Genomic DNA, 27,686 nt, shown 5'->3' with positions numbered 1-27,686 from the left:
ATAACTGTGACCAGCAACGCAACAAATGTCACCCTTCAGAACCTGAAATCAGGGACTATTTACAGCATCACTGTGGTCACAGTCGGAGTCCAGGGGTATCCGAGTTCACCTGTCAGCACATCTGTCTATACAAGTAGGTTCTCTTATGACTGTTTGCAATTTGTTCATAAAATGTGACATGATGTGAGGAATACTACAGAGAAAATGGAGATGGAGCAGAGTAATGGAAAGGAAGGGGTGAGGAAGAGATTTCTGAGAGAGTTTATATGCAAATTAGAGGTCCTTTAATAAGACAAGCTAGGAGCATATGATGAACTTTATTGCATAAAGAATCTTATTTTTCTCAGAGTAATGTTATCCATTGTTTTGTGTTTGAGATAATGCTAATCTCCTGTACCTGAAGAGGAGTTCTTATAAAGATAACATAAAAAAAAAAAAAAATGTCAAGTAAAACAACATGAGGCCTCTTTCACACCACTAATGATTTTCGGTTATAGGAGCAGAACAATGATAGTAACAGAGGTGCTGAATACGGCACATAACTGACCTGAGTAGAGGCAATCGGATCCACTGACTATAATGGCGTCCATTTAATTTCTGTTCAGGAGTCTACTTTTTTTTAGCAGAGAAAAAAAGTCCTGCAAGACTTTTCTCCCAGATTTTTTTATGGACTCAATTATGGAGGCCCTAAACGGAGCCTCCAACACAGATGTGAACACGGCATTGTAGACCCAAAATCTAATGGGCTATCTTTTACAAAGAGAATTAAATTAGATAAGATAGACCCTTTGAAATATGGAAGCAATATGGCTGACATACAGATGCAGCTTCTTCCGGACCGCTCAGATGGCTGTGAAAAACTATGAGCTGTAAATAATCCCTTTCTGCCTTGACTGTGGCAGGAAGGGGTTAATTTACTTTTTAAAATAATTTTAAAGTAAAAATAAATAATAAAATTCATTAAAAAAATCATAAAAAGTTAAAGACGATACAAAAATGAAAATATTATAGCAATAGCTACTAGTATTAGTATAGTAGACTACGTACACCGCCCTCTTTTACGTACATAAAAAAATAAATAAAAAATAATACACACACATACATACCATATATATATATACACACACACATATTGTAAGGGATCGTCTCTTTTTCGGGGTCATTCTCACAGAATTATCGCTGACAACTGTGTTGCGTGTCCAGTGCATTTTATTGGACAGTTTTCAGACACAGCACGACACAAATATATTACAAAACTAAAAACAATGGCCCAGCTGGGCTCTAACTAAACATATTACTTAATCCCTGACTCACCTACATAACGTAGTTCACACTTAGACTCAGATGTGGCTTTCTCAGCCAATCGCCCAGCAGCCTCCAGGCTGTAGAAAAACAGTTTGTCAAGGGAACTAAGGCTCAGAAGTCCGCCTGACTCTGGCCGTGCAAACCTCTCACTGCAGGCGTCGCATGGTCCCCCAAACTCCAAGCTATTCAAATCCTTGCGGCCCCTCAATCCTTGCAACCCTAACCCTCCACACACAGAGCCTCTGCAGGACTCTGCTTCACAAACAGTCTCTCTCCTCCTCAGGTTGACACACGTTTTACGTCGCCCTGATTACAGCAGGCCTCACCTGCAATCACCTCAGGTGAAAGGAAAGCATGCATTGGAATAAGGGGGTGGATGGGGAGGTCCCACTGCCAAACCTACCATCCCAAGCCAATAAAATCCAGCCCTGAATAAATAAAGAAAATAGCTTTAGCAACCAGGTTTGCTGAAGCCAGCGCCATCTTCCTGGACTTTACTTATCTCACCTAGATGAGATCTACCCCCTTCCAGGGCTTCACCGTACATATCACTGTTCACATTGCCACATACCCCTCCCCCCTCTTCTTCAGACTGGAGGTCTGGGGAATTTCCCACATCGTACCATGCCCTCTGGAAGATGTGGTCATTGTTACATTTTTCCCTCTATTCTGCCACCCCCAGGCTAGCACAGCTTGGTTTTTCATAAACACTAACTTTCTACCTGGCCTACGGACTCCTCCGTCTCCTCTTCGCTAGAGAACTTCTTCTTAGCTTTCTGGCTTGCTTCTTTTCCAGATTTCTTCTTAGGTCCATGACCTTACACTTCCATACCCCTTTCAGCTGCGTTTTCCATGGGGAGCTCCCGCCTCCTCCTTTTGTTGGAGATCTGGCTGGTCAGTTGTATACCACCCTTCAGCCGCTCTGATGTCACCGGGTGTTCACACTCACTTTGTTTCTTTATTCTATCAACAGATAGCATCTCCCTTTTTCCTTTACTCCCCCCAGGGGTTAGCTCAGGTTTGGCTTCAGTTTCAGAGACCTCTGCTTCTTCAGTGGCTTTTTCCACTTCAGCAGACTCTCCTTCAGCCTCTTCTTCGATTTCTGCAACATTTGAGGATGTCTCACACTTCAACTCATTGGCCTTAGCTTCTTATGCCTTTGTCTCTTTGGAGTCTCCATTTACTTTGTGAGCCTTCTTATACTTCTTGGACATGGTATCTAGCGTTGAGTGAGCATGCTCGGCTGAATACCAGTTCGGCTCAAGCATTGCTATGCTAGGCACATGGCGGTACTCGGCCGAGTACCGCATGTGCTCGAGCGCAGGGCTCAAGTCTCCTCCCTGCACATTTCGGGGCTGCTAAGCAGCCAATAAACGTGCAGGTAAGTACTGCCCTCGCTGTAATGCCAGTAGCCATGTTGTCTACTGGCATTACAGTGACTGGCTGTCCGGAATGCATCATCGGGTGCTATATAGCACCCGATGACATGTGTTCCGCTCATTCGAAGTCAGGAACAGCTGAGCATAGGAAGGGACAGACAGTGTAGGGAGTGTAATTGAATATTTGTTTGGTACAAAAACATTTCAGAGACCCAAAAGTCCTTGTAATGACTAATGTGTGTGACACCAGCAATATATGTTTGTAGCGCAACCTGCGTATTTGTTTAGCACACCTATGATCCCTGATGTAGTAATGTTCATCACACCTGTGTAAAATAGTCTGTAGTCTCTAAGTGATGTGGCTGCAGTTTGGTCTCCAGGCTGTAATTACAACCCTGGATTTTTCAGGTTTTGAGCAGCGGTTACCTATTAGAAACACTGCAAGTTTTACTCTTATTCTGTATCGACACTGAATGTTTTTACTTCCTTCATTTCAGAACCGATGTCGGTAAATTCTCCGCAGATCAGTAATGTGACCTTATCTTCTGTGTCTCTGACGTGGAGTAAACCTGAAGAGTATCAGACGTCTTACAGCTACAGAGTCCAGACCAATCTCACCTCATCATCAGTAATGATAAATGATACAATAGTGAGAAGTGAATCAGCGACAATAATGAATCTGACGGCAGGAGAAACCTATACATTCATTGTGTATACGAGAGCTGCCGATGGCATCACTGAATCAGAGCCGGTGTCACGATCTACCTGCATAGGTAATACCAATGTGTTCAGAATATGCTATTTGATGAAAATATGAAGAAAAATGTACTTCACATGTATATATTTTTTTACATCCTGTCATGCCCCCATCCCTAAGCTGCCTTTATAATTACTTTATCTCAGCTATGGTTGTTAAGCAGTATACAGTGCATTCGGAAAGTTTTCAGAACCGTTTGACTTGTCGGAAGATGATCCTCTGTAGCATGAGCGGCCAAATCCGCCGCTTGTTCCGCCATCACTCCAGGCAGAGTATCCTCCGGTACGAGGTTCTCTTTTGTGGGGGCGGGACACAAGCATATTGTTTCAGGCCTACTGCAACCTCCGCCACTTTATTAGGCCATGTAGTTTTGCCGGGTTCGGTCCCGCCGCCTCCTTTTCCTTCCTGGCCGAGCGGGTCATTCTGGCCTGGGGCCACAGAGAGGTCTTTCTTGTTATTTTGATGGTGCCCGGCTGTTTAATTCACCGCAGCCACGGGATGGTGACGGATATCTTCAAACGCTGCCTGGGAGCTCTAGTGCGCATGTCCTCCTTCGGATGTAGCATAGTTAGCACTCCTTTTTTCTGAGATTTCTGAGTTTGGTTATCTAATCTAAGCAAACACCTTCAATTGCTTTTCAATGGCTTTTGTCTCAAGATAATGAAATGAGTTAAGAAATTTGAGTTAACAGCGGGAGTGCTAACCCTGCTACATCTGTACATTGCCAGCCAGGCCACGCCCCCGTGATCTGGCAGTTATGCATGCAGGGTCACATGCTGCACCGGCCAATCACAGCCATGCCAATACTAAGCATGACTGTATAGGTTTCCAAGTGCCCACAGCTTAAAATCTTGTTGATTGGCTACACTGCAACCTTTCAACAAGCTTTATTTAAAAACCAAACATAGGTTTCGCACCAATGAGAGAACAGTCTGGGTTTGCTCATCCCTATTAAGAATATCACTAAACTTTGCTCCATTCTGCTTTTCCTCAACTCTGACAAGTCTGTTAGGTGCTTTTATTTACTGAGGAGAGGCTTCTTTCTGGCCATTCCACCATAAAGCCCAGATTGGTGGAGTGCTGCAGTGGTGGTTGACCCTGTGGAAGGCTCTCCCATCTGCACACAAGATCTTTGGAGCTCAATCATAGTGACAACTAGGATCCTGGTCACCTCTCTTACCAAGGCCCTTCTCCCACGATTACTTAGTTTGAAGGGGTGACCAGCTCTAGGAAGAGTGCTCGTTGCTCCAAACTTCTTCCATTTAACAATTCTGGAGGCCATTGTGTTCTTGGAAACGTTCAGTGCACCAGATGTGTTTCCTTCTCCAGACAGTCCTGTCTCTGAGCTCCTCCTTAATAGCTTGGTTTTTGCTCCGATATGCATTGTGAACTGCGAGATGTTATATAGACAGGGCTGTGTCTTTCTAAATCATGTCCAATCAACTGAATCTACCACAGGTAACTACAATAAAGGTGAAGAAACATCTCAAAGATGATCAGGAGAAATGGGAGACCCCAGAGCTAAATGTGAAGGGTCATCGCAAAGGGTCTGAATACTTATGTCCAGGCGAAATTTTAGTTTAACTTTTTAGTTAAATTTGCAAACATTTTTTAAATTCAGCTTTCACTTTCTCATTATGGGGTGTTAAATGCAGATTGATTAGGAAAACTTGACTTTTTTTTATTTTAGTTCAAGAACACAACATAACAAAATATGACAAAAAGTTAAAAGTCTGAAGACTTTCCGAATGCACTGTATCTCCGTACTGTCATGCAGCAATATGTGTTGTGCGCCAGCAAGTAGAAAACTGATTTGGCTGTATAAATCACAGCCAATATGCAGAAAAGTTGCAGGCATCTTGAAGTCGCACGCAATGTGCATTGTGGTCTGTGGTGGCAAAGTCACATGCGATTTGCAACCTGCAACCAACTCCAACAGTGCTGCATTTTGTGCGACTGTCATGTCACAGTATATCACACAATCTTATAGTAAAGTGAGAAACCGCACTCTGTTCAAGGGTGTCACCGGTGCCAATCAAGGGCTTGTTAAGCCGTTTATCATGAGAATAAAATATTGAGGCACTCAGGTTATTCTTTTTGCAATTTAAATGAAGTTTATTTCATAATCTCTGCATCATCCATTCGCCCGTGGTATATATGAGAGCATTAACAACAGAATATTTCTGACCAAACGTTTCGGTCACGGTGGACCTTCGTCAGTGGTCATATTATCTGAATGGTGGGTGGCTGTAATCCAGCGCCCCAGAATACAGCCACCCACCATTCAGATAATATGACCACTGACGAAGGTCCACCGTGACCGAAACGTTTGGTCAGAAATATTCTGTTGTTAATGCTCTCATATATACCACGGGCGAATGGATGATGCAGAGATTATGAAATAAACTTCATTTAAATTGCAAAAAGAATAACCTGAGTGCCTCAATATTTTATTCACAGTATATCACACAGTGATCCCATTGACAATTATTAGAAGTGATTTTCAATACAACGATGTGATCTTCATGTTATGCAACTAATTCTCCATGTAGCCTATTTTAACGTGAAATCAAAAATTTTAGAAAACCAGGCTAAGTGAATAAATATATTTACTAAGTGATATTAAATATAGGGTAAAACAGACAAATTACATACAGAATAAATAATAATAATCACATGTCCTGCCCAATACAATATGGGTGGGACCCCAGCCGCTATGTCATAGCACATGGCCGACACCACATGGTGATACAAGAGATAGGGATAGCAGGGGCGGACATACCGCCTGTGCAGCCAGTTCAGCTGCACAGAGGCTCAGTGTGGGGAGGGGCGCGCACATTACAGCCTCTGCAGCGGGAGATGAGCGCTTCCGTTATGGAAGCACCCATTTCCATATTCATCTGCATCATCATCCTCAGGGCGACGATACAGATGATAGCTGGGGCGGCGCAGGGGAGAGGCGTCTCCCTTCCCCGTTCCTCTGATCGGCTATAGGCACTAGGCCTGCAGCCTGTCAGAGGCCGGTGCAGGCGCCACCTGAGCCATACAGCGCAGGACACAGACCGGATGAGGCCTGCATCGTATCCATGAAAGCGTCATGGAGGTAAGTATGTGTTTTTATTTTTGTTATTAACACCATGTTGTTGCCCACTATGGGGAAGGGGGAGGGGGCATCTTCTGGGGACCGTATCTTATATACTGGCACACATGGGGGTCAATATGGAGAAGGGGAGGAGCACCATGGTACATCTACTGCGGGCCCCATCCTATATACTGGCACACATGGGGGTCAATTTGGAGAAGGGGAGGAGCACCACGGTACATCTACTGCGGGCCCTATCTTATATACTGGCACACATGGGGGGCAATATGGAAAAGGGGGAGAGAGGAGCACAATGGGGCATTTACTGGGGACTCTATCTTATATACTGGCACACCTGGGGGTTACTATGGAGAAGGGGGGGACTATGGGGCATCTACTTGGGGGCATTATATACTAGAACACGGGGGGCATTAATGGAGATGTGGAGGAGAGGAGCACTATATGCATCTACTGGGGGCATTATATATTGTCACACATGGGGCACTATGGAAAAGTAGGGCAGAGGAGCACTCTGGGGCATCTACTGGGGGGCATTATATATTGTCACAACATGGAGGCACTATGGAAAAGTAGGCGAGAGGAGCATCTACTGGGGGGAATTATATACTGTCACACGGGGGGGTACTATGGAGATGTGGGGAAGAGGAGCACTATTGGGGCATTATACTAGCACACCTTATAGGGGCACTATGGAGAAAGGGGGAAAGGAGCATTATGGGGGCATTTTATACTGGCACATTATGTCAAGCACCATTGGGACGAGGGGAGGAGCACTATAGGGTCACTATATAGGGGTATTTTATACTGGTACAAATTATAGGGCACTATGGGGACCTTAATTTAAAAAAAGTTTTTTGGGGCTGACAGTATGAGGCATTGGTACACATTATGAGGGCACTATGCGGACATTGGCTCTACTGGGGGCACTGAGAGGAGGTATTTTTTATACTGCCACATAACAGGGCATTTGTATGTACTGGCACACATTATAAGGGGGCATTTTTCTACTATCACACATTATAAAGAGAATTATTACTACCGGGTGCATTATGGTAGGCTTTATTACAATTGGGGGACTATGAGGAACATGAATACTAGTATGGGCACTATGGATGCATTATTACTTCTGGATCAGTGGGGAAATTATTACTGTAGGGGCACTATTACAACTATGCGCACTCTGGCAGATAATTATTTCTATTGGTGGGATTTTGGGGACATTATGTTTACACTATAAGTGTCAGGGACACTTTTTCCTGGGCACAGTTGTTTTTGGGGCACTTGTGTGCCAATAATCATTGAAGAAGGCACTATCTAGTATTTTCATGGAGACTGGTTCTGCAGTATATTATTGGGGAGCACAGCAGGCACAATATTAGAGTTGGCAGGATGGGGAGTGCAGAAGTTGGGAGAATGATGGAAAACTAGGAAATTAAGATGTCTGCCTGTCAAACCCTGCAGAGAGAAGAGATGGCTGAAAGAAATAATCATGGTGGTCCGCTCTGAAAGAAGAAAATGAGGACAGAGAACATCTACATCAGGTATGCTCAACCTGCAGCCCACCAGCTGTTGCACAACTACAACTCCCAGCATGCCCAGACAGCCTACAGCTATCAGCAGGGCATGATGGGAGTTGTAGTTTTACAACAGCTGAAGGGCTGCAGGTTGAGCATCCCTGATCTACATCAAAAGGAGACGTCAGTGGATGTAGGAGGTGCGTGGCGCTGTATTAAGCTACTTTAACATCTGGGTGAACAGCCTGCCGGAATGCTCCGGATCTGGCACTTACGGATACAGATGGAATGCCCGCCGGCCCCATTAACTATAATGGGGTCCAGTAGAGACCCGGCCACAATCTAGCAAAAAATGCTGAGAATTGGCAGGACACAAACCGCTGCATGCTGTGGTTTGTTTCCGACCAATTCCTTGCATTCCGTGCCGGATCAGGTGGCCGGATCGTAGTGCTGCAGGTGTGAAAGTAGCCTTACCCTGTATGTTTTGTATTGCTGTATGTAAAGTTAGGATGGAATAGGTAAGCTTGAGAATTCTTTGTATAGGGGCCCTTTGCTGTCAAATCAAATTATTAATTAATTATTCCTATCTGGATGATGTTCCTCAATGGCGTGCTCATTAACTGTCTTTGTAAAGAAACGTTTATAGCAGGCATGGCCAACCTGCAGCTCTCCAGCTGTTCTAAAACTTCAACTCCCACCATGCCCTGCTGTAGGCTGATAGCTGTAGACTGTCCGGGCATGCTGGGTGTTGTAGTTTTGCAGCCTCAGGTTGGGCATCCCTGGTTTATACCATGAAGCCCTCCTCTCAAGGATGTCCAGTGTGCTGCAGCATGTCTCCGAGATAATCACTCAGGACTGTGGCCTTCTCAGCACTATGAGGGCCTAACTCACTACACTACGAGGAATATACAGAGTGGCCCTAAAAAAAGTAGTCCGCCTCCAATAGCTCCAAATCAAAATGCCTAATAGTAAAAGTCTTAGTTGCCCATAGCAACCAATCAGAGCTCAGCTCTCCGTTCCTACAGGGCACTGAAAAAATGAAAGCTGAGCTCTGATTGGTTGCTATGGGCAACGGAGACTTTTATTATTAGGCATTTTGATTTGGAGATATTGGAAGCGGGCCACTTTTTTTAGGGCCACCCTATATATAATGTATATAGAAGGGGACATTAAAGGGGGACAGAAGTAATCCGTACTATAGCCTTCTGCCATAAAGTGACACTGGCACTGCAGACAAACAGGTTATCAATTTTAATTAGTTGGAAAACGCCTTGAAGTGTTGTACAGCTAAACTGTCTGTAATTTGCAATATTCTCAGCTCCTGGACAAGTGACCTCCATCTCATTGAATAATTACAATTCAGTGGATTCTCTTGGAGCAACATGGACAACAAAATCAGCAGAATATGTGGATTATTATACCGTCAGTCTAACAGGAGCCGTAAATAAGATAATACCAGCTAATACTACACAAGTGAATTTCACAGGATTACTGCCCGGAAGAGAATATACAGTCACCGTACAGACAGTCAGTGTGAACTGCAGCCAGACGTCTGCTCCAGTGACAGAGGCCACATGTGAGTATCATCAGGATCTGCTCAATGGTGACTCTTACCATCATCCTTCACCTCTGGTACAGTTACTTTTCCCGTCTACGTCATTGTCACGGCTGAGGATGGGGAAAACCCTCAGCCGTGCGATGCCCTGATGATGTTAGGCTGCTCGGCCAGGAAGACAGGATTAGGGAGCAGGTCACCTCCTAACGGGTCCCTAACCTGACCCTAACTCCTAGCTGCATGGGCCGACCTTTAAGGTAGGAGGACCCATGCTCCGGAACCTCAGATCCCTAACTCACCCTCCGTCCGGTCCCTGGACTAGGAGTCAGGCTAAGACGACCTACTCCTCCTAGGCACGGAGGAGCAGGAGTCTCAATGGCCAAGCTGCTGGGAAAAGGGGAACACAAACAGACTTACGGGTATGGCAGGCGAACTAAGTAGTTCCACCAACCTGCCACAGCCTTGCTGACTGGATCCCTGTGCACACAGGAATCCAGAACCATAAGCTGCACAAAATACCAAAGGAAGGTCCCAACAGAACATCACATACAACATCACACACAACAAGACATAAACATAATGTGACAATATCTTTATGACCACAAGGGTGGCTCTCACTGGCAGGTAGAAAACACAGGAGGCTGCTCCAGCTAAGCATGGCTGAAGCAACCCCCAGACCTGTGCTAACAGTGAGGCTTTATAGGCCAAGAAGCCACACCCCACAGTCTGACACACCCAGTGACACACACACACACTGGGAAGGGAGTTAACCCTTCCAGCACAAGGGAAGGGAAAGCACAACTTAAAAGGGGAAGTGTCCAAAACACGAAACACACTGTGGCTGTTGCCGCAGGCAACGACATGGGTGGCACTCATGTCCAGGGAGTCAGCCCGAAGGCTGGGACACTGCCACCACATGTACACACAACGACCAAACGTTGCCACGGGCAACCACAGTGAGGGGAAGATGTAAGTGCACACCACACATAACACAGAGTGCACACAGACATACGAAAGTGCCTACAAACACGCACACAACTCCAAGGCAACCGCACACATACCTGTTGTCCGCGGCAACCGCACCTGAGGCAAACAGCAAAATGCCTCCAGCTGCGGTTGACACAACAACCCAAACCGCGGGCAACTGTATGCGGCTCCCAAGGAGTCACGGCCATAAACATGGTCGTGACAGTCATGTGCTGTATATGTTCTCACCTGTCTGTATTGTTGTTTGTGCAGATCCAACCCAACCTGGAATGTTATCCTTTATCAGCATCGGAACTAAGAATCTGCCGTTATCTTGGACAGAGCCAGTAAATATGACCGGTGTGACTAAGTCATATAATATAAGCTATGGGATGTTCCCATCAACTAACATAACTGTGACCAGCAACGCAACAAATGTCACCCTTCAGAAGCTGACCTCAGGGACTAATTACAGCGTTACTGTGGTCACAGTCGGAGTCCGGGGGTATCCGAGTTCTCCTGTCAGTACATCTGTCTATACAAGTAGGTTCTCTCATGACTGTTTGCAACTTTTCATAATATGTGACATGATGTGAGGAATACTACAGAGAAAATGGAGATGGAGCAGATTAATGGAAAGTAAAGGGTAGAGGAAAGGATTTTAAAAGAGTTTTCATGAAAAGTAGAGTCTGTTAATAATACTAGGAGCTTATGATGAACGTTATTGCTTAACCCCTTAAAAGAATTCTGTCACCTCGTTTTCAGTTATAGAGCTGCGGACATGCACGGCTAGATCGCCACTAGCATGTCCACAATATATAGGGCTGTGTGCTTTTATTTTGTTTAAAAAAAGATTTTAGAGATATGTAAATGACCCCCAAAAGTGAAGTCCCAGAGTGGGACAAAAAATAAAGTGAAAAAAGAAGTAAAAAAAAAAAAAAAAGATCAAATAAAAACTGTGCTAAAAATATATTTTTTAGTCATCTTACACCAAGCGATCAAAAAGGCTTATGCCCCCCAAAATAGTACCAATTTAACAATCACTTCATCCCGCAAAAATTGAGCCCCTACCTAAGACAATTGCCCAAAAAATAAAAAACTATGGCTCTCAGACTATGGTTACAATAAAACATGATTTTTTTTTTGTTTCAAAAATGATATAAAATTTAAATAAATAAAAAAGTATACATATTAGGTATTTCCACGTCCGTAACGACCTGCTCTATAAAAATATCACATGACCTAACCGCTCAGGTGAACACCATAAAAAAAATAAAAACTGTGTCAAAAAAAGCCATTTTTTGTCACCTTACATCACAAAAAGTGTAATAGCAAGCGATCAAAAAGTCATACGCACCCCAAAATCATACCAAACAGACGTCTCATTCCTATCTAAGACAATGACCCCAAAAAATAAAAAATTAATTATGGCTATGGAGACACTAAAACATGATTTTTGTTTTGTTAAAAAAATGCTGTTATTGTGTAAACTTTAATTTAAAAAAGTATACATGTTAGGTATCGCCACGTCCGTAAGAACCTGCTGTATATAAATATCACATGACCTAACCCCTCAGGTGAACACCGTAAAAAATAATAATATATAAAATGTCTGTCAAAAAAGCCATTTTTTGTCACCTTACATCACAAAAAGTGTAATACAAAGCGATCAAAAAGTCATGTGCACCGTAAAATAGTACCAATCAAACGGTCATCTCATACAGAAAAAGATAAGCCTCTACATAAGACAGTCGCCCAAAAAAAAAAAAATATATGAAATATGGCTTCCAGCATATGGAGACACTAAAAAATATATATTTTTTCAGAAAATGCTTTATTATGTAAAACTGAAACAAACCACCCAAAAATTGGGGTATTGTCATGTTCGTAACAACCTGCTCCATAAAAATAGCACATGTTTTAACCTGTCAGATGAACATTGTAAATAACAAAAAATAAAATTGGTGTCAAAACAGCTATTTCTTGTTACCTTGCCTCACAAAAAGTGTAATATAGAGCAACCAAAAATCATATGTACCCTAAAAAAGTACCAATAAAACTGCCACCTTATCCCATAGTTTCCAAAATGGGGTCTTTTTTTGGAGTTTCTAGGGGTGCATCAGGGGGTCTTCAAATGTGACATGACAACTTAAAATTATCCCAGTGAAATCTGCCTTACAAAAACCGTATGGCGTTCCTTTCCTTCTACACCCTGCAATGTGCCCGTACAGCAGTTTACAACCACATATGGGGTGCTTCTGCAAAATCAGGATAATAAATATTGAGTTTTGTTTGGCTGTTAACCCTTGCTTTGTTGCTGGATAAATTTGCCCAAAAAAGTGAAATTCAGAAATTTCATCTACATTTTCCTTTAATTCTTGTGGAACACCTAAAGGGTTACCAAAGTTTGTAAAATAAGTTTTCATTACCTTGAGGGGTGCAGTTTCTAAAATGGAGCCATTGATGGGTGGTTTATATTATGTAAGCCTCACAAAGTGACTTCAGACCTGAACTGTTCCTTAAAAAGTGGGTTTCGGAAGTTTTCAGAAAAATTACAAAATTTGCTTCTAAAACTTCTAAGCTTTCTTATGTCCCCAAAAAAGAAAATGTAATTTACAAAAGGATCCAAATATAAAATAGACATATGGGAAATGTAAAGTAATAACTATTTTATGAGGTATCTGTTTTAAAAGCAGAGAAATTGAAATTTTGGTATTTTTTTTATAAAGAAAAAAGAAAAAAAAATGTACTCCAATTTACCATTGTCATGAAGTACAATATGCGACGAAAAAAAAATCTCAGAATGGCCTGGATAAGTAAAAGCGTTTTAAAGCTTTCACCATATAAAGTGACACATGTCAGATTTGCAAAAAATGACATAGTCCTTAAGGTGAAAAATGGCAGGGTCCTTACACCATGTACTGATTTATGCGGAGAAATTCGCTTTAAACTGTACTACATTGTATTTATTAAACAATTTTTATATCAAAGTTGGGGGGAAAAAATGCCAGGGTCCTGAAGGGGTTAAAGGGATTTGCATTAATAACCTATCCTCAGGATTTTGCACATAACTCACCTGAATGGAACCAAACAAATTCCATTGACTATAATGGGGTCAGTTCAGTTTCCGTTCAGGAGTCTGCTTTTTCAGCAGAGAAATAAGTCCCCCATGCAAGGCTTTTCCTCTTTTTCATGGAATCTGGGATGGAGGCCCTGCCATAGATGTGAACAAGGCCTTGTAGACCCGAAATCTGTCTTTTAAAAAGGAAATGAAATTAGATAAGACAGGCCCTTTGAAATATGGAAGCAATATGGCTGACATGCAGATGAGATATTGATATCATACAGATAATATAGGGCTGCATCTATACTTTGAACACCCACCAAAAACTTCACTGAGCGTTTTCTATCCCCAAAATAGATTAAAGTAGTGCGTGCTGCTTCTTTAAAACACAGATGTATTTTATATGCCCTTATGAATAGACACATAAAAAACATTGAATTTGTTTAGCACACCTATGAACCTGTATGTTTAACTTGCCTGTGTAAAATAGTCCATAGTCTCCCTAAGTGATGTGGCTGCAGTTTAGTCTCCAGGCTCTAATTACAACTCTGGATTTTCAGGTTTTGAGCAGTGGTTACCTACTGTATTACACAACACTGCAGGGCACATTTACTAAGGGACTTGCAACACTTTTAGGATCCATTCACAGGTCCGTAGAATAGGTCCGCATCAGTTCTGAAAATTGCGGAACAGGTGCGGACCCATTCATTCTCTATGGGGCAGGAATGGATGCAGACAGCACACAGTGTGCTGTCCACATCTGCATTTCTGGAGCGCACCACCGATCTTCCGGTCCACGGCTCCGGAAAAAAATACAACAGGTCCTATTCTTGTCCATAATTGCAGACAAGAATAGACCGTTCTATGGGGGTGCCGGCCGGGTGTATTGTGGATCCGCAATACACTACGGACGTGTGAATGAACCCTTAGATGTAAAAAGCGTTGCAAGTCCCCTTTGCTGTCCAGCCATGTAACAATATTTTGTCATGTGGTCTGTTTTGCGCCGTTTACGCCAGTTGGGCATAATAGGGGCTGGGCAGGTGTGTGCCTGGGGCCTTGCCGGGGCTGGGACTCCAATCCCCGGCAAATTTACTTACATTTGCATCTGGAAACAGGTGCAAATGTAAGCTAAAACCTGGCTGGCGTAGTTTTTACTTCAGGCATACTGACTGCCACAGATGCGCCCAATTTATGACTTGGCGCACATACATTTTCTGGATCTTATGGCAGCACAGAGGAAAAAAAACGAAGACTAGCCGGTCTTAGTAAATGTGCCCATGCAAGTTTTTCTCTCATTCTGTATAGACACTGAATGTTTGTACTTTATTTATTTCAGAACCGATGTCGGTAAATTCTCTGCAGATCAGTGATGTGACCTCGTCTTCTGTGTCTCTGACGTGGAGTAAACCTGATGAGTATCAGACGTCTTACAGCTACAGAGTCCAGACCAATCTCACCTTATCATCAGTAATGATAAATTATACAATAGTGAGAAGTGAATCAGCGACAATAATGAATCTGACGGCAGGAGAAACCTATACATTCATGGTGTATACAAGAGCTGCCGATAACATCACGGAATCAGACCCGGTGTCACTAACTACCTGCACAGGTAATACCAATGTGTTCAGAGTATGCCAATTAATGTAAATATGATGAAAATTGTTTTCCACTCAATTTTTTTTTTTATAGAAAATTGGCAGCGACACTTACATCTTGTCAAGTGCCCATGCCCATCTGCCTTTATAATTAATCCAGCTGAGCTATGGAGGTCAAAGGGGCTCTCCAGGAAGTAAGTAAATGAAAATACTTTAATATTACTTTATTATAAATATATTCCCAAATACCTTTCATTAGTTATAATGGCTTGTTTTGTCTGGAGAGCAATGATTAACAGAAATAAAATGGTTGCCGTCCTATTAGTAGACACAAAACGTGTCCTAATCACACAGCAGGACAAGTTACTTCACAACACTGAGCTACAGAGCTGCCTCATCCTCCTCTCTGTTCTGCCTGTCAGGGATTATGACCCCGAATACAGATGATGAGATCTTCATCTGAATCTTTGTAGAAATGGAGTTCATGAGGAGACATGATGCACAGAGAGGACAGGCTGTGGTATTGGAGACTGTATTCAAGATCTGTTTCTCATTAGCCACATCTCCATCCATCTGTCCTCTCTGTATTTCATGTCTTATAATCCCTGATAAGCAGAGAAGAGATGAGGATGAGGCAGCTTTTTAGCTCAGTGTTGTGAAGTAACTCATCCTGTTATGCGATTAGGACAGGTTTTGTGTGTACTAATAGGGCGGCGGCCATTTTATTTCTACTAATTATTGCTAGCTAAACAAAACGAACAATTATAACTAATGAAAATATATTTGGGAATATATTTATCATAAAGTAGTATTTAAGTATTTTCAGTGATTTTATTTTCTGAATTCCTGGAGAACCCCTTTAAGCTGTATACCTCTGTACTGGCGGACATGACACAACGGGCTACACTGTTACATGTATTGGGTGACAGCAAGTTTCAGAATAGTGATTTGGCTGTAAAAACGCAACCAAAATGCAGAACAGTCACAGGCAGGTGGCTGTGGCACACGATGTGTACTGTGGTCTGTGATGGCAAAGTCACATGCAATTTAAAACCTGCAACCAAAAATCCAGCTGTGTTGGATTTTGTGCAACTTGCACGTCACAGTGCGTTGCATGGTGACCTCACTGACAATTATAAGAAGTGATTCGCCATGCGACAACGTGATCTTCATGTTGCGTGACTCATGTCACTGTAGCCCTAGCCATAAGGTGACACTAGCACTGAACACACAAATAGGTCCTCAATTTTAAATACTTGGATAACCCCTTTCAGGATTCCATAACTAAAGGTGCATTTAGATGCTGTGAGGAACAGACGATTTGTTGTTAATGAAGGATTTCTTCCCAACAATTCGCTGTTTGTTAAGAGGAGGTTGAGGCCCTGCATTTAGATAGAGCAATCACCTCCACAGTATGAGGACAAGCAACCCTTGCTTCTATCACTCATCCCCATACAAAATCATTGTTCCCGGACAGCAGAGTGCTGTTTAAACAGCAAGATCTGCTGCCCAGGAACGAGTATTAAGGTGTCTGCACCTATGAGCTAAACGCTTGTTCATCGGGTCATTTGTCCTCCTTTACAAAGGTTGATTATCAGGAACAAGCGTTCATAGGAACATTCTTTCTAGATAATCAGCCCGAACTTCAGGCCTTGTAAATGTGGCTTAACCAGTCTATGATTTGTGATATTTTCAGTTCCTGGACAAGTTTCCAGCCTCTCACTGAACAATTCCAAGTCGGTTGATTTTCTTGGAGCCACATGGACAAAACCAGCAGGAAAAGTGGATAATTATACCATCAGTCTAACAGGAGCCGTGAATAAGACAATACCAGCTAGTACTACACAAGTGAATTTCACAGGATTACTGCCCGGAAGAGAATATACAGTCACTGTACAGACAGTCAGTGGGAACTGCAGCCAGACGTCTGCTCCAGTGACAGAGGCCACATGTGAGTATCATCAGGATCTGCTCAATGGTGACTCTTTTCATCATCCTTCACCTCTGTTACAGTCACTTTTCCCGTATACGTCATGTGCTGTATATGTTCTCATCTGTCTGTATTGTTGTTGTTTGTGCAGATCCAACCGAACCTGGAAAGTTATCCTTTATCAGCATCGGAACTAAGAATCTGACCTTATCTTGGACAGAGCCAGTAAATATGACCGATGTGATGACAAAGTCATATAATATAAGCTATGGGATGTTCCCATCAACTAACATAACTGTGACCAGCAACGCAACAAATGTCACCCTTCAGAACCTGACCTCAGGGACTAATTACAGCATTACTGTGGTCACAGTCGGAGTCCGGGGGTATCCGAGTTCACCTGTCAGCACATCTGTCTATACAAGTAGGTTCTCTCATCACTGTTTGCAATTTGTTCATAAAATGTGACATGATGTGAGGAATACTACAGAGAAAATGGAGATGGAGCAAAGTAATAGAAAACAAACGGTAGAGGAAACTCCACACTGAACACAGGAGGGAAGGAGAGCAGTAACTGGGCCTGGAAACTAGGGAAGAAACATGTCACCTCCTAGACAACCCTAATCCGGGCCCTAACTATCTATCAATATGAATAGACCCTGAAGGTAGGAATATTCATATGCAGTATACCTAGGCCTTTATATCCCTATAAGGCCCTGGAAAATGTTAGGACCAGACAACCCATTCCTCCCCAGATGGACAAATGGAAGTCTCTGTCTCAGGCCCAGATACAAACAACAGGGAATATGACAAACACAAACAAACGTGACACTTAACTTCTGTAGAGACTGAAACAGGAGCAGGAACACCAGAGACAAACTCACACCAGCTCAGCCAAACCCAAATGAAGCTATCTACCGCATAGTCAGAAGGGTAGGGTCAGACTATAAAGCAGGGGTAGGCAACCTCCGTCACTCCAGCTGTTGTGAAACTACAACTCCCAGCATGCATACTTGTTCTGCTCTTCTAAGAACTCTCATAGAAATGAATTGGAGTATGCTGGGAATTGTAGTTTCACAACAGCTGGAGTGCCAAAGGTTGCTGATCCCTGCTATAAAGGGTAGAAGTGATGACCACTGAGCAACAAAAAGAGACAAAAGAGAAGTGGTCATTAACTCTATCAACACTGAATCAAGAGAAATGGATTCCTCCACGCTTAGCCAATCTAGTCAGAATCCAGTTGAAACCATACCGGGTACCTAAGTCACTGCGACAAGCCATTTCGGAAGAAGTGCAGCTGAAGTTACAGCTAGGTGTCATTGAGGAGTAAAAAAATGAATGGGCCAGTCCGATAGTCTTAATACCCAAGTCAGATGGGACATTGCGATTCTTTAATGACTTCCGCAAACTTAATGAGGTTTCCAAGTTTGACGCATATCCCATGCCCCGAGTGGATGAGCTTATTGAGAAGTTAGGCCAAGCCCGGTATTTTTCTGTTTTGGACCTCACTAAAGGGTACAGGCAGGTACCCTTGACGGACGCTGCCAAGGAGAAAACTGCTTTCATCACCCCAGGGGGCTGTATCAGTACAACGTATTACCCTTTGGTCTACATGGCGCTCCCGCCACGTTTCAAAGGCTAATGGGTATTGTACTCCATCCACATCATTGGTACGCTTCGGTGCACCTGGACGATATAGTTACCCACAGTACCGACTGGGAAAGTCACCTACCTAAAGTACAGGCTGAAGTGGACTCCCTTAGGAAGGCTGGCTTAACCGCTAACCCAAAAAAGTGTGTGATAGAATTAGAAGAGACCAAGTACCTGGGGTATGTAATTGGGCGCAGAGTTATCAAATCTCAGGTGAATTGAGGCAATTCGGAATTGGCCCCGACCTGTCACTACTCGGCAAGTAAAGTCGTTCCTGAGAATAGTGGGATACTATATGAGGTTTGTCCCCCACTTTGCTACAGTGGCTGCACCATTGACAGACCTTTTGAAGGGATGCAAGTCAGTGATGGTCCACTAGAATGAGCAAGCGGAAAAGGCTTTCTCTGCTTTGAAGTCGGCCATGTGTGGGTCCCCGGTTTTGGCAACGCCCGACTTCAAAAGGGAGTTTATAGTACAGACCAATGCCTTCGAAGTAGGTCTCGGTGCTGTACTGTCTCAGGAAGTCAACGGGGAGAAGCATCCTGTTGTCTTCCTCAGCCAGAAGCTTACCCCAGCCGAGACCAGGTATAGTATAGTCTAGAGAGAGTGCCTGGCTATCAAGTGGGCACTCGAGTCTCTCCACTATTATTTGTTGGGGAGAAAGTTTCGTCTGGTGACCAACCACTCCCCTCTCAAATGGATGAGCCAGGCCAAGGACAGAAATGCCCGGGTCACCCGGTGGTTTCTGTCTTTGCAAAATTTCAAGTTTTCGGTGGAACACAGGGCAGGCCGGTTACTAGGAAACGGGGATGCCTTGTCCCAGGTACACTGTTTAATGTGTTTCCCCCCCTCAGGGTTAAACAAAGGGGGGAGGTATGTAGGAAGGAACAAGGGGCCGTCATTGATGGTCAGTATGTGTCCCCAAGGTTCCTGGCCTTGGTGAGCTAAGAGCAGATTATACTGAAGTGTCAGTATTGCAGATTGCAGTCTGACACTTCAGCTGTTTAGTATGGCTATAAAGCTGATCCGAGACGGCTCTTACAGGGAGTAGTTAAAAGTGCTAGGTGGGTGACGTTCCAGGCCGGGTCTTGGCAGGCTTATAAAGCAGTCAGCACTATCAGGTGGTGTGGATCTACCTCCATCTGACAGTGAAGTTGTGGAGTCCTCTGTGCTGAAGGCTGAAGACTGCAAACAGGCGTGCTTTTCTGTGGCTGAGCATTCAGCTGGGTGTGAACTGACACCTAGGATTCCAGGTGAACATTGTTTTGTTTTGCCGTGTATAAACAAGCACCAAGACTGTTATGTTTTGCTGAGTGTGAATAAAACACTGAAGTTTGATATACAACCTGGTTCCTTGCCTCTATACTGCATCCGCTAACCTGTCTACCAGAGCAAATCCCCACAATGTAAAAAGTGTTGCATGTCCCCTTTGCTGTCCAGCCATGCAACAATATTTTGTCATGGGGCCTGTTTTGGTGCCGTTTACGCCAGTTGGGCATAATAGGGGCAAGGCAAGTGTGTGCCTGATACCATGCTGGGGCTGGAACTCCAGCCCAGGCAAATTTACTTACATTTGCACCTGGAAACAGGCGCAAATGTTAGCTAAAATCTGGCTGGCGTACTTTTTACTCCGGGCATACGGACTGTCACAGATGCGCCTAATTTATGACTTGATGCACACCTAGTCATAAATTAGGTGGATCTTATGGCAGCACAGAGGAAAAAACTAAGACTAGTAAATGTGCCCCTGCAAGTTTTACTCTCATTCTGTATCGACACTGAATGTTTGTACTTTCTTTATTTTAGAACCGATGTCGGTAAATTCTCTGCAGATCAGTAATGTGACCTCGTCTTCTGTGTCTCTGACGTATAGTAACCCTGATGAGTATCAGACGTCTTACAGCTACAGAGTCCAGACCAATCTCACATCATCAGTAATGATAAATAATACAATAGTGAGAAGTGAATCAGCGACAATAATGAATCTAATCCCCGGAGAAACCTATACATTCATGGTGTATACGAGAGCTGCCGATGACATCACTGAATCAGACCCGATGTCACTAACTATCTGCACAGGTAATACCAATGTGTTCAGAGTATGCCATTTCATGAAAAACGTTCTTTATATTTTGTTTTAAAAGAAACATGGCAGAGACATTTATATCCTGTCAAGTTCCATTTCCCTTTAAGCTTAGGTTGTTAAGCAGTATAGCAAGTCTCAGAAAAGTGATTGGGCAGTAAAAAGACAGGCAGGTCTTAGGCCGGTCACAGTTGCATTGTGGTCTGTGATGGCAAAGTCACACGCGATCGCCAACCTGCAACCAAAAATCCAACTGTAGATTTGATTTGCAATGCGATTACGTGATCTTTGTGTCATACAAATCATGTCACACTGTAGCCCTAGCCATAAAGTGACACTGGCACCGCGGACACAAACAGGTGGTCATTTTTAAATACTTGGATAACCCCTTGAAGTGTTGCACAACCAACCAGTCTATGATTTGTGATATTCTCAGTTCCTGGACAAGTTTCCAGCCTCTCACTGACCAATTACAAGTCGGTAGATTTTCTTGGAGCCACATGGACAAAACCCGCAGGAAAAGTGGATAATTATACCGTCAGTCTAACAGGAGCCGTGAATAAGACAATACCAGCTAGTACTACACAAGTGAATTTCACAGGATTACTGCCCGGAAGAGAATATACAGTCACCGTACAGACAGTCAGTGGGAGCTGCAGCCAGATGTCTGCTCCAGTGACAGAGGCCACATGTGAGTATCATCAGGATCTGCTCAATGGTGACTCTTTTCATCATCCTGCACCTCTATTACAGTCACTTTTCCCGTATACGTCATGTGCTGTATATGTTCTCACCTGTCCGTATTGTTGTGGTTTGTGCAGATCCAACTGAACCTGGAAAGTTATCCTTTATCAGCATCGGAACTAAGAATCTGCCGTTATCTTGGACAGAGCCAGTAAATATGTCCGATGTGACTAAGACATATAATATAAGCTATGGGATGTTCCCATCAACTAATATAATTGTGACCAGCAACGCAACAAATATCACCCTTCAGAAGCTGACCTCAGGGACTAATTACAGCATTACTGTGGTCACAGTCGGAGTCCGGGGGTATCCGAGTTCTCCTGTCAGCACATCTGTCTATACAAGTAGGTTCTCTCATGACTGTTTGCAACTTTTCATAAAACGTGTCCTGATGTAAGGAATACTACAGAGAAAATGGAGATGGAGCAGAGTAATGGAAAGTAAAGGGTAGAGGAAAGGATTTTCAAATAGTTTACATAAAAAGTAGAGTCTGTTAATAAGACAAGCTAGGAGCATATGTTGAATTTTCATGTGTTTCTCAGAGTAAATCTACTCTAAACAGATCCCATTGACTGACCATTTGTAGCATAGAATAAAGTCCCACATACAGAGCCTTTTTTTTCCACTCTTTTTAATGAAATCTGCGACCGAGGTCCCAAACGTAGCCTCCAGCACAGACGTGAACAAGGCAGGTGTTGAGCAGTGGTTACCTATTAGAGAACACTGCAAGTTTTACTTGTATCGACACTGAATGTTTGTGCTTCTTTTATTTCAGAACCGATGCCGGTAAATTCTCTGCAGATCAGTGATGTGACCTCGTCTTCTGTGTCTCTGACGTGGAGTAAACCTGATGAGTATCAGACGTCTTACAGCTACAGAGTCCAGACCAATCTCACCTTATCATCAGTAGTGATAAAGGATACAATAGTGAGAAGTGAATCAGCAACAATAATGAATCTGACGGCAGGAGAAACCTATACATTCATGGTGTATACGAGAGCTGCCGATGACACCACTGAATCAGACCCGGTGTCACGATCTACCTACACAGGTAAGTACACACTTTGTAAATCTGATTTGTGTACAATTTGTAAAAAGTGCATAAACTATGCCTTTCAAAAGATTAATCCCTTAAATGGGTTATCCAGCTCCTATAATGCCAATATAGAGATGAGCACTTCCACAATGGAAGCTTTCATCTCCTGCTGCCCTGCCGCAGAAGCTGCACTAGGGCCCCCTCCTAAACTGGGCCCCTGTGTAGCCGAACTGACTGCAAAGGCTGTATATCCAACCCTGGGTTGGATAACCCCTTTAAATGGTTTATTCCTCAATTAAATATGAAATTTCTCTGTAAGATAACTGAAATAGAACAATTTTGCAACTGGAACAATTTTAACCACTTTGTGCCGTATTAGTACATTGCAGTATGCCGGTAGTTAACGCACAACGTAGTACTATTATGGCACAGGCTGTGCTCGCTCTATCACTTGCAGCACTGGGTGTGTTACAAAGCCAGCACTCTGCTCTGACAGTTGTTTATTCCCTTTACACGCTGCAGTCAATGGGGACTGAAGCATCTATGTTTTAAACACACCGTACGATACCAACCAGGTTGTAGGAATGTAAATGCAGACGCCATGTTCTGCAACCCAATAGAGCCGCCCACTGATAAGGAACTAGTGCTGATTCAAGAGGAGGCAATGCCAGCCTACCAAGGATTGGGAAAGGACACCGTGCAGAATCCACAGTGGTCCTAGAGATCAGACAGACCACTGAAAATTGGAGAGCCAAGCAACAGTGGGATAGGCAAGTCGAGACAGTAATGATGTGGCTCATCAAAAGGCCTATAAAAACTGTACACAGAAACATGTTAAACCCATGCCCCAAGCTTTCAGTTGGAAAAACCTCCAGACAGAAACCTTGGGCAGACATTGCAGATGCAGTGTGAAAGGTTCCCTCCACTAATTACTAGAATGGGGAACGTCAGTAATTTGAAAGCAGCAGCTGAGCATGAGCTGTGGCCGGTTATTTTCATTGCTCCTATAGAGTCTGAATAGATAGAGATAATGGGGGGACCATGGTTCCTATTCTAATGATTTCTGGAGGCCCCAGTCTTTGCATTGAGAAGCTGTATAACATGTACTGTAATATGAATGGTGGGGCCAATGACCATGTTTTATGCATGATCTTCCCACAGCACTGCCAGATCAACCCAACACAATTCAGACCAGCCCTCCTTCATCCAATGGATCGATGGACATTACTTTCTTGCCTTTTGATAGTACACACGGGACGATAGTGGCTTACGCTGTCATTATAACAACAGAGAAGAATGGTATGAGCTATACTCTGGAGAAACGTTCAGTAGGCATTTTGTACTGTGTTAACCAGCATTAGACAATACATTTTCATAAGCCCTCGTAAGCAGTGTGGTGGAAATGGATGGGTCTCTCATAAACAGGGCCATCCCCTATAGGCCGGAGCGTCGAACAGCTACAAAGAGCAGCAGAAATGGACTGGTTTTATGCAAACATTGTACCATTATGTGGAGGGGTTTAGGCTTAATAATGTTGCACTATTGGGGATTCAAATGTTGGTAATTCAAAAAATGTCTGTCACTTATTAATTAATTTAAAGGGATATTGATTACCTATCCTCAGGAGAGTTTTTTTTTTTATTATTAGTCAAATACAGCACCAGCATCCCTCAGAAATGCCAGGAGAGGTCACCAAAATCAGAATGTCAGGGATTCGTGCAAGTGTTGTGTCTTTTCAAGGTTTACCTTCATGCCATCTCCATTGTGGCAGCTGTGCAGTGTAATTATAGCTTTGTCTCCAATCCACAAAGAGCTGTAATTACACTGCGTCACTGCTACAGTGGAGACAGCGTGCAGGTAAACATAAAGCGGACGCAGCGGTTGTACAAGCGCCGCCGCAGCCCCTTCAAACAGCTGCTCAGTGGGGGTGTCGGGAGTCCGATACCGACCTATCCTGTTGTCACAACAGCTGCGGTGTCTATTCATAACTGCCCCGTCGCTCGTGGGCTCTTAGGGGTGGAAGGCCTTGGAGATGTAACATGTTATCGTCTAACATTGGGGATTATAGAAACACATTTAGGAGACAGTTCACTTCTAACAGCAAGGAATTAAGGTTTCAACCTTCTGCACCTTTAAAATAATGTCAGCAATTTCATCAACTGAGATTGTAATGGGCTCTCAATGAATAAACATAGGAAGCTCCCTAGAAAATCTACTGGTACTCGGCCTGCTATAACCACTTAGCGATAACAGAATATTACATACAAATGGCTGGCTCACAGTAAACTAGAAAAATACTGTTTATTAGATTATATACATATACCCAAAAATATATAAAAACATAGCTAATTCACAATTACTGTCCCTAATTTATACCTAATTGTGCAGCTCACGCAAGTAGTGTTAACAGTAATCAATGCGGTATCAAAAATTAATTTCCCTATTGGTATTTAATTATTGGTTCAAGGTTGTCATAACCAAATTATAGTCCACCTCTATATTATTTATGGCTTAAATATTGCCAGCAATAGTTCATACGGTGGTAGAATTTCCACTTCTCCTTTTATTATGAGAACAGTTTATGCTGATCAGTATTCAGTGGCTACAACCCACCACCGCACTTTCCTTATATTAGATCTCAATGTTGGACGCCAGTAATGAGATGAATGTCCAGGTCATCACAATACATGCGTTACTTCTCATCAGCTCCCGCTGTCTCATTCTCCCGTTTCCTTCAGTTTCAATATGAGGAGATTACAGCAATATCAGTTTTCGCTCGCCTCTGCTCCCGCAGCGATGCTAGGTTACAGATCTCTCGTGTGCCGGCACACGAGAGATCTGCGCAATGGGAGTATAGGAATGGGAGTATAGGAATGCTGACTTAAGGGTACTTTCACACTAGCGTTTAAGATTTCCGGTATTGCGTTACGTCATAGGGGCTCAATACCGGACAAAAACGGTTCGGTTTTCTCCCCATTCATTGTCAATGTGGGCAAAACTGAACTGAACGGAATGCTCCTAAATGCATTCCGTTGCATTTAGTTGTGTTCCCAGACCGGAGAGCAAACCGCAACACGTTGTAGTTTGCTTTCCATCCTGGGATGTGGAGCAAGACGGATCCGGCATTACCCCCAATGCAAGTCAATGGGGACGAATCCGTTTTCTCTGCCACAATAGAAAACGGATCCGTCCCCCATTGAATTGCAATGAAGTTCATGACGGATCCGTCTTGGATATGTTAAAGATAATACAACCGAATCCATTCATGACGGATGCAGACGGTTGTATTATCAGTAACGGGAGCGTTTTTGCTGGACCCTGCCGGATCCAGTAAACACGTGTGAAAGTAGCCTTACGCTAGAGGTAACTTTCACTGGTTCCAATAAGATGATGATGATACACCACGCACCATATAGATCAATACCGCAAGTTCACCATTCCCCAGACGCATTTTGAAACATATAGTTACTTCCTCAGTGGTTATAATGATATGTAAATATGGAACTGATCGCTCTTATATAGAGCTTCACTGCTTTCAAGAAAACCCGGACCGGACTATTCAATCATGTTTCTGCAAATCGGTAGTGCACACTGTGCGTTTTTCCTTACTAACATAATTGATACAAAAAAATTTTGATGACACTACATATAATGAAAGAAAACGTGTGAAAAAATGTGTGTGAGGCTGGAGAAAACAAAGATTGGGAAAATGGAAAAAAGAAGCCAGATCTGGGTTTCATAGTGTCATTTGCTCACTTGAGATTTGCAGGTTTTACATCTAAACTCTTGATTTTTTTTTTTTTCCTTTTAGGTAACCGGCCTCCATGGGGGATTTTATCTAAAACATACAATGATTTTAACAGACTAACAAACACTTATGTCACCTACATTATCGATAAAACAGCGACGATGCGATCTCAGCGGTCAAATGGGATAGCTGTCCGTGTGGGTGATGGAACAAAAACTCAGTCTTATGTCAATGGACCACTGGACCCTCAGTCACAGTACAGGTGCTCCGTCACTATATTTATGTCATTAAAAGACCAGAGGACGATAATAAGACCTTGTGGTTATTCCCAGTCTTCTGGTTCTAATAAAATACTGATAAATTATTATTAATGTGGACAGTGGGTGTTTTCAGGGGCGAGGGGGGGGGGGGGGGTGTCGGTGCACCCAGCCCTGGTGTGCATGAGATGTTCTTACAGATATTCGAGGTGCAGAACATCAGGCTGCACCTATAAACATGAACCTAGATGCTGTGTGACTCCTTTAGAGGAACACATTAATTGCTACAATTATCTTTGGATTTCAGGGTTAGCATCGCTGGCTTTAACAAGATCAAGTATGATCCACTCACAGCCACCATCATTGAAGAACAATCTCCAGCATCCTTCACAAACTACACTGGACCTATCTCCTTACCTACAGCCCCTCTTGTGGGACCTTCCAATACAGGTATATTACAGATACATGAGCACTGAATGTTAATGGTGTTGTCCGGATTCAGAGCTAAACCTGGATATATCCCTTTCTTCCCTCACTCAGCCCCTCTGACATGAGCATGGGAGCATTTCATGCAACGATGCTCTCCCTTGCCCTGCGCTGTATCGACAAGGGCTTTTTGTTCACATTTTTACACTGCTATGCAGAGGCTTCTGCCAAGTACTGTTCCCGATGACATCACTGGGCTCTCTGCTAGGCGAAAGCCTCCACCTAGCTTTCCCGAGAGCCCGGTACGTCACAGAATCTTCAGAAAAAGCAGTTGCCCTGTGCGATTCAGCACAATAAACTCAGGGCAAGGGAGAGCATGGGAGCATAAAAATGCTCATATCAGAGGGACTGAGAGGGGGGAGAAGGGGATATGTGCGGGCTCATCTCTGAACCCGGACAAACCCTATGGTTTGTGGTGATTGTATTTATATAGACAAGACTTATCTATATACAGTGAAGATATCAATAAAAAGTTCTACAACTCACTTTAAGGGCTCATGCACACGAA

The 27,686-nt window shown here is 43.3% G+C and overlaps 1 protein-coding gene across 1 annotated transcript in view; it reads left to right on the top strand.

Annotated features, from left to right (window-relative positions):
• The window catches only part of LOC122920743 (receptor-type tyrosine-protein phosphatase beta-like), a 117,131-nt gene that overhangs the window by 69,321 nt on the left and 20,124 nt on the right, over positions 1–27,686 (top strand). Inside the window, exons 18-27 of the mRNA XM_044270457.1 lie at positions 3,182–3,457; positions 9,377–9,634; positions 10,853–11,122; positions 14,980–15,255; positions 16,938–17,192; positions 17,323–17,595; positions 22,427–22,702; positions 23,849–23,986; positions 26,499–26,697; positions 27,000–27,142. Of these exons, the coding sequence (XP_044126392.1) occupies positions 3,182–3,457; positions 9,377–9,634; positions 10,853–11,122; positions 14,980–15,255; positions 16,938–17,192; positions 17,323–17,595; positions 22,427–22,702; positions 23,849–23,986; positions 26,499–26,697; positions 27,000–27,142 (2,364 nt within the window). The remainder of the gene's footprint in view (positions 1–3,181; positions 3,458–9,376; positions 9,635–10,852; positions 11,123–14,979; positions 15,256–16,937; positions 17,193–17,322; positions 17,596–22,426; positions 22,703–23,848; positions 23,987–26,498; positions 26,698–26,999; positions 27,143–27,686) is intronic.

Source organism: Bufo gargarizans, chromosome 10, assembly GCF_014858855.1.
Source record: "Bufo gargarizans isolate SCDJY-AF-19 chromosome 10, ASM1485885v1, whole genome shotgun sequence".
In the NCBI taxonomy this organism is placed as follows: Eukaryota; Metazoa; Chordata; class Amphibia; order Anura; family Bufonidae; genus Bufo; species Bufo gargarizans.
The sequence above is the reverse complement of the archived record's forward strand: the minus strand, read 5'-3'. Positions and strand labels throughout refer to the sequence as shown.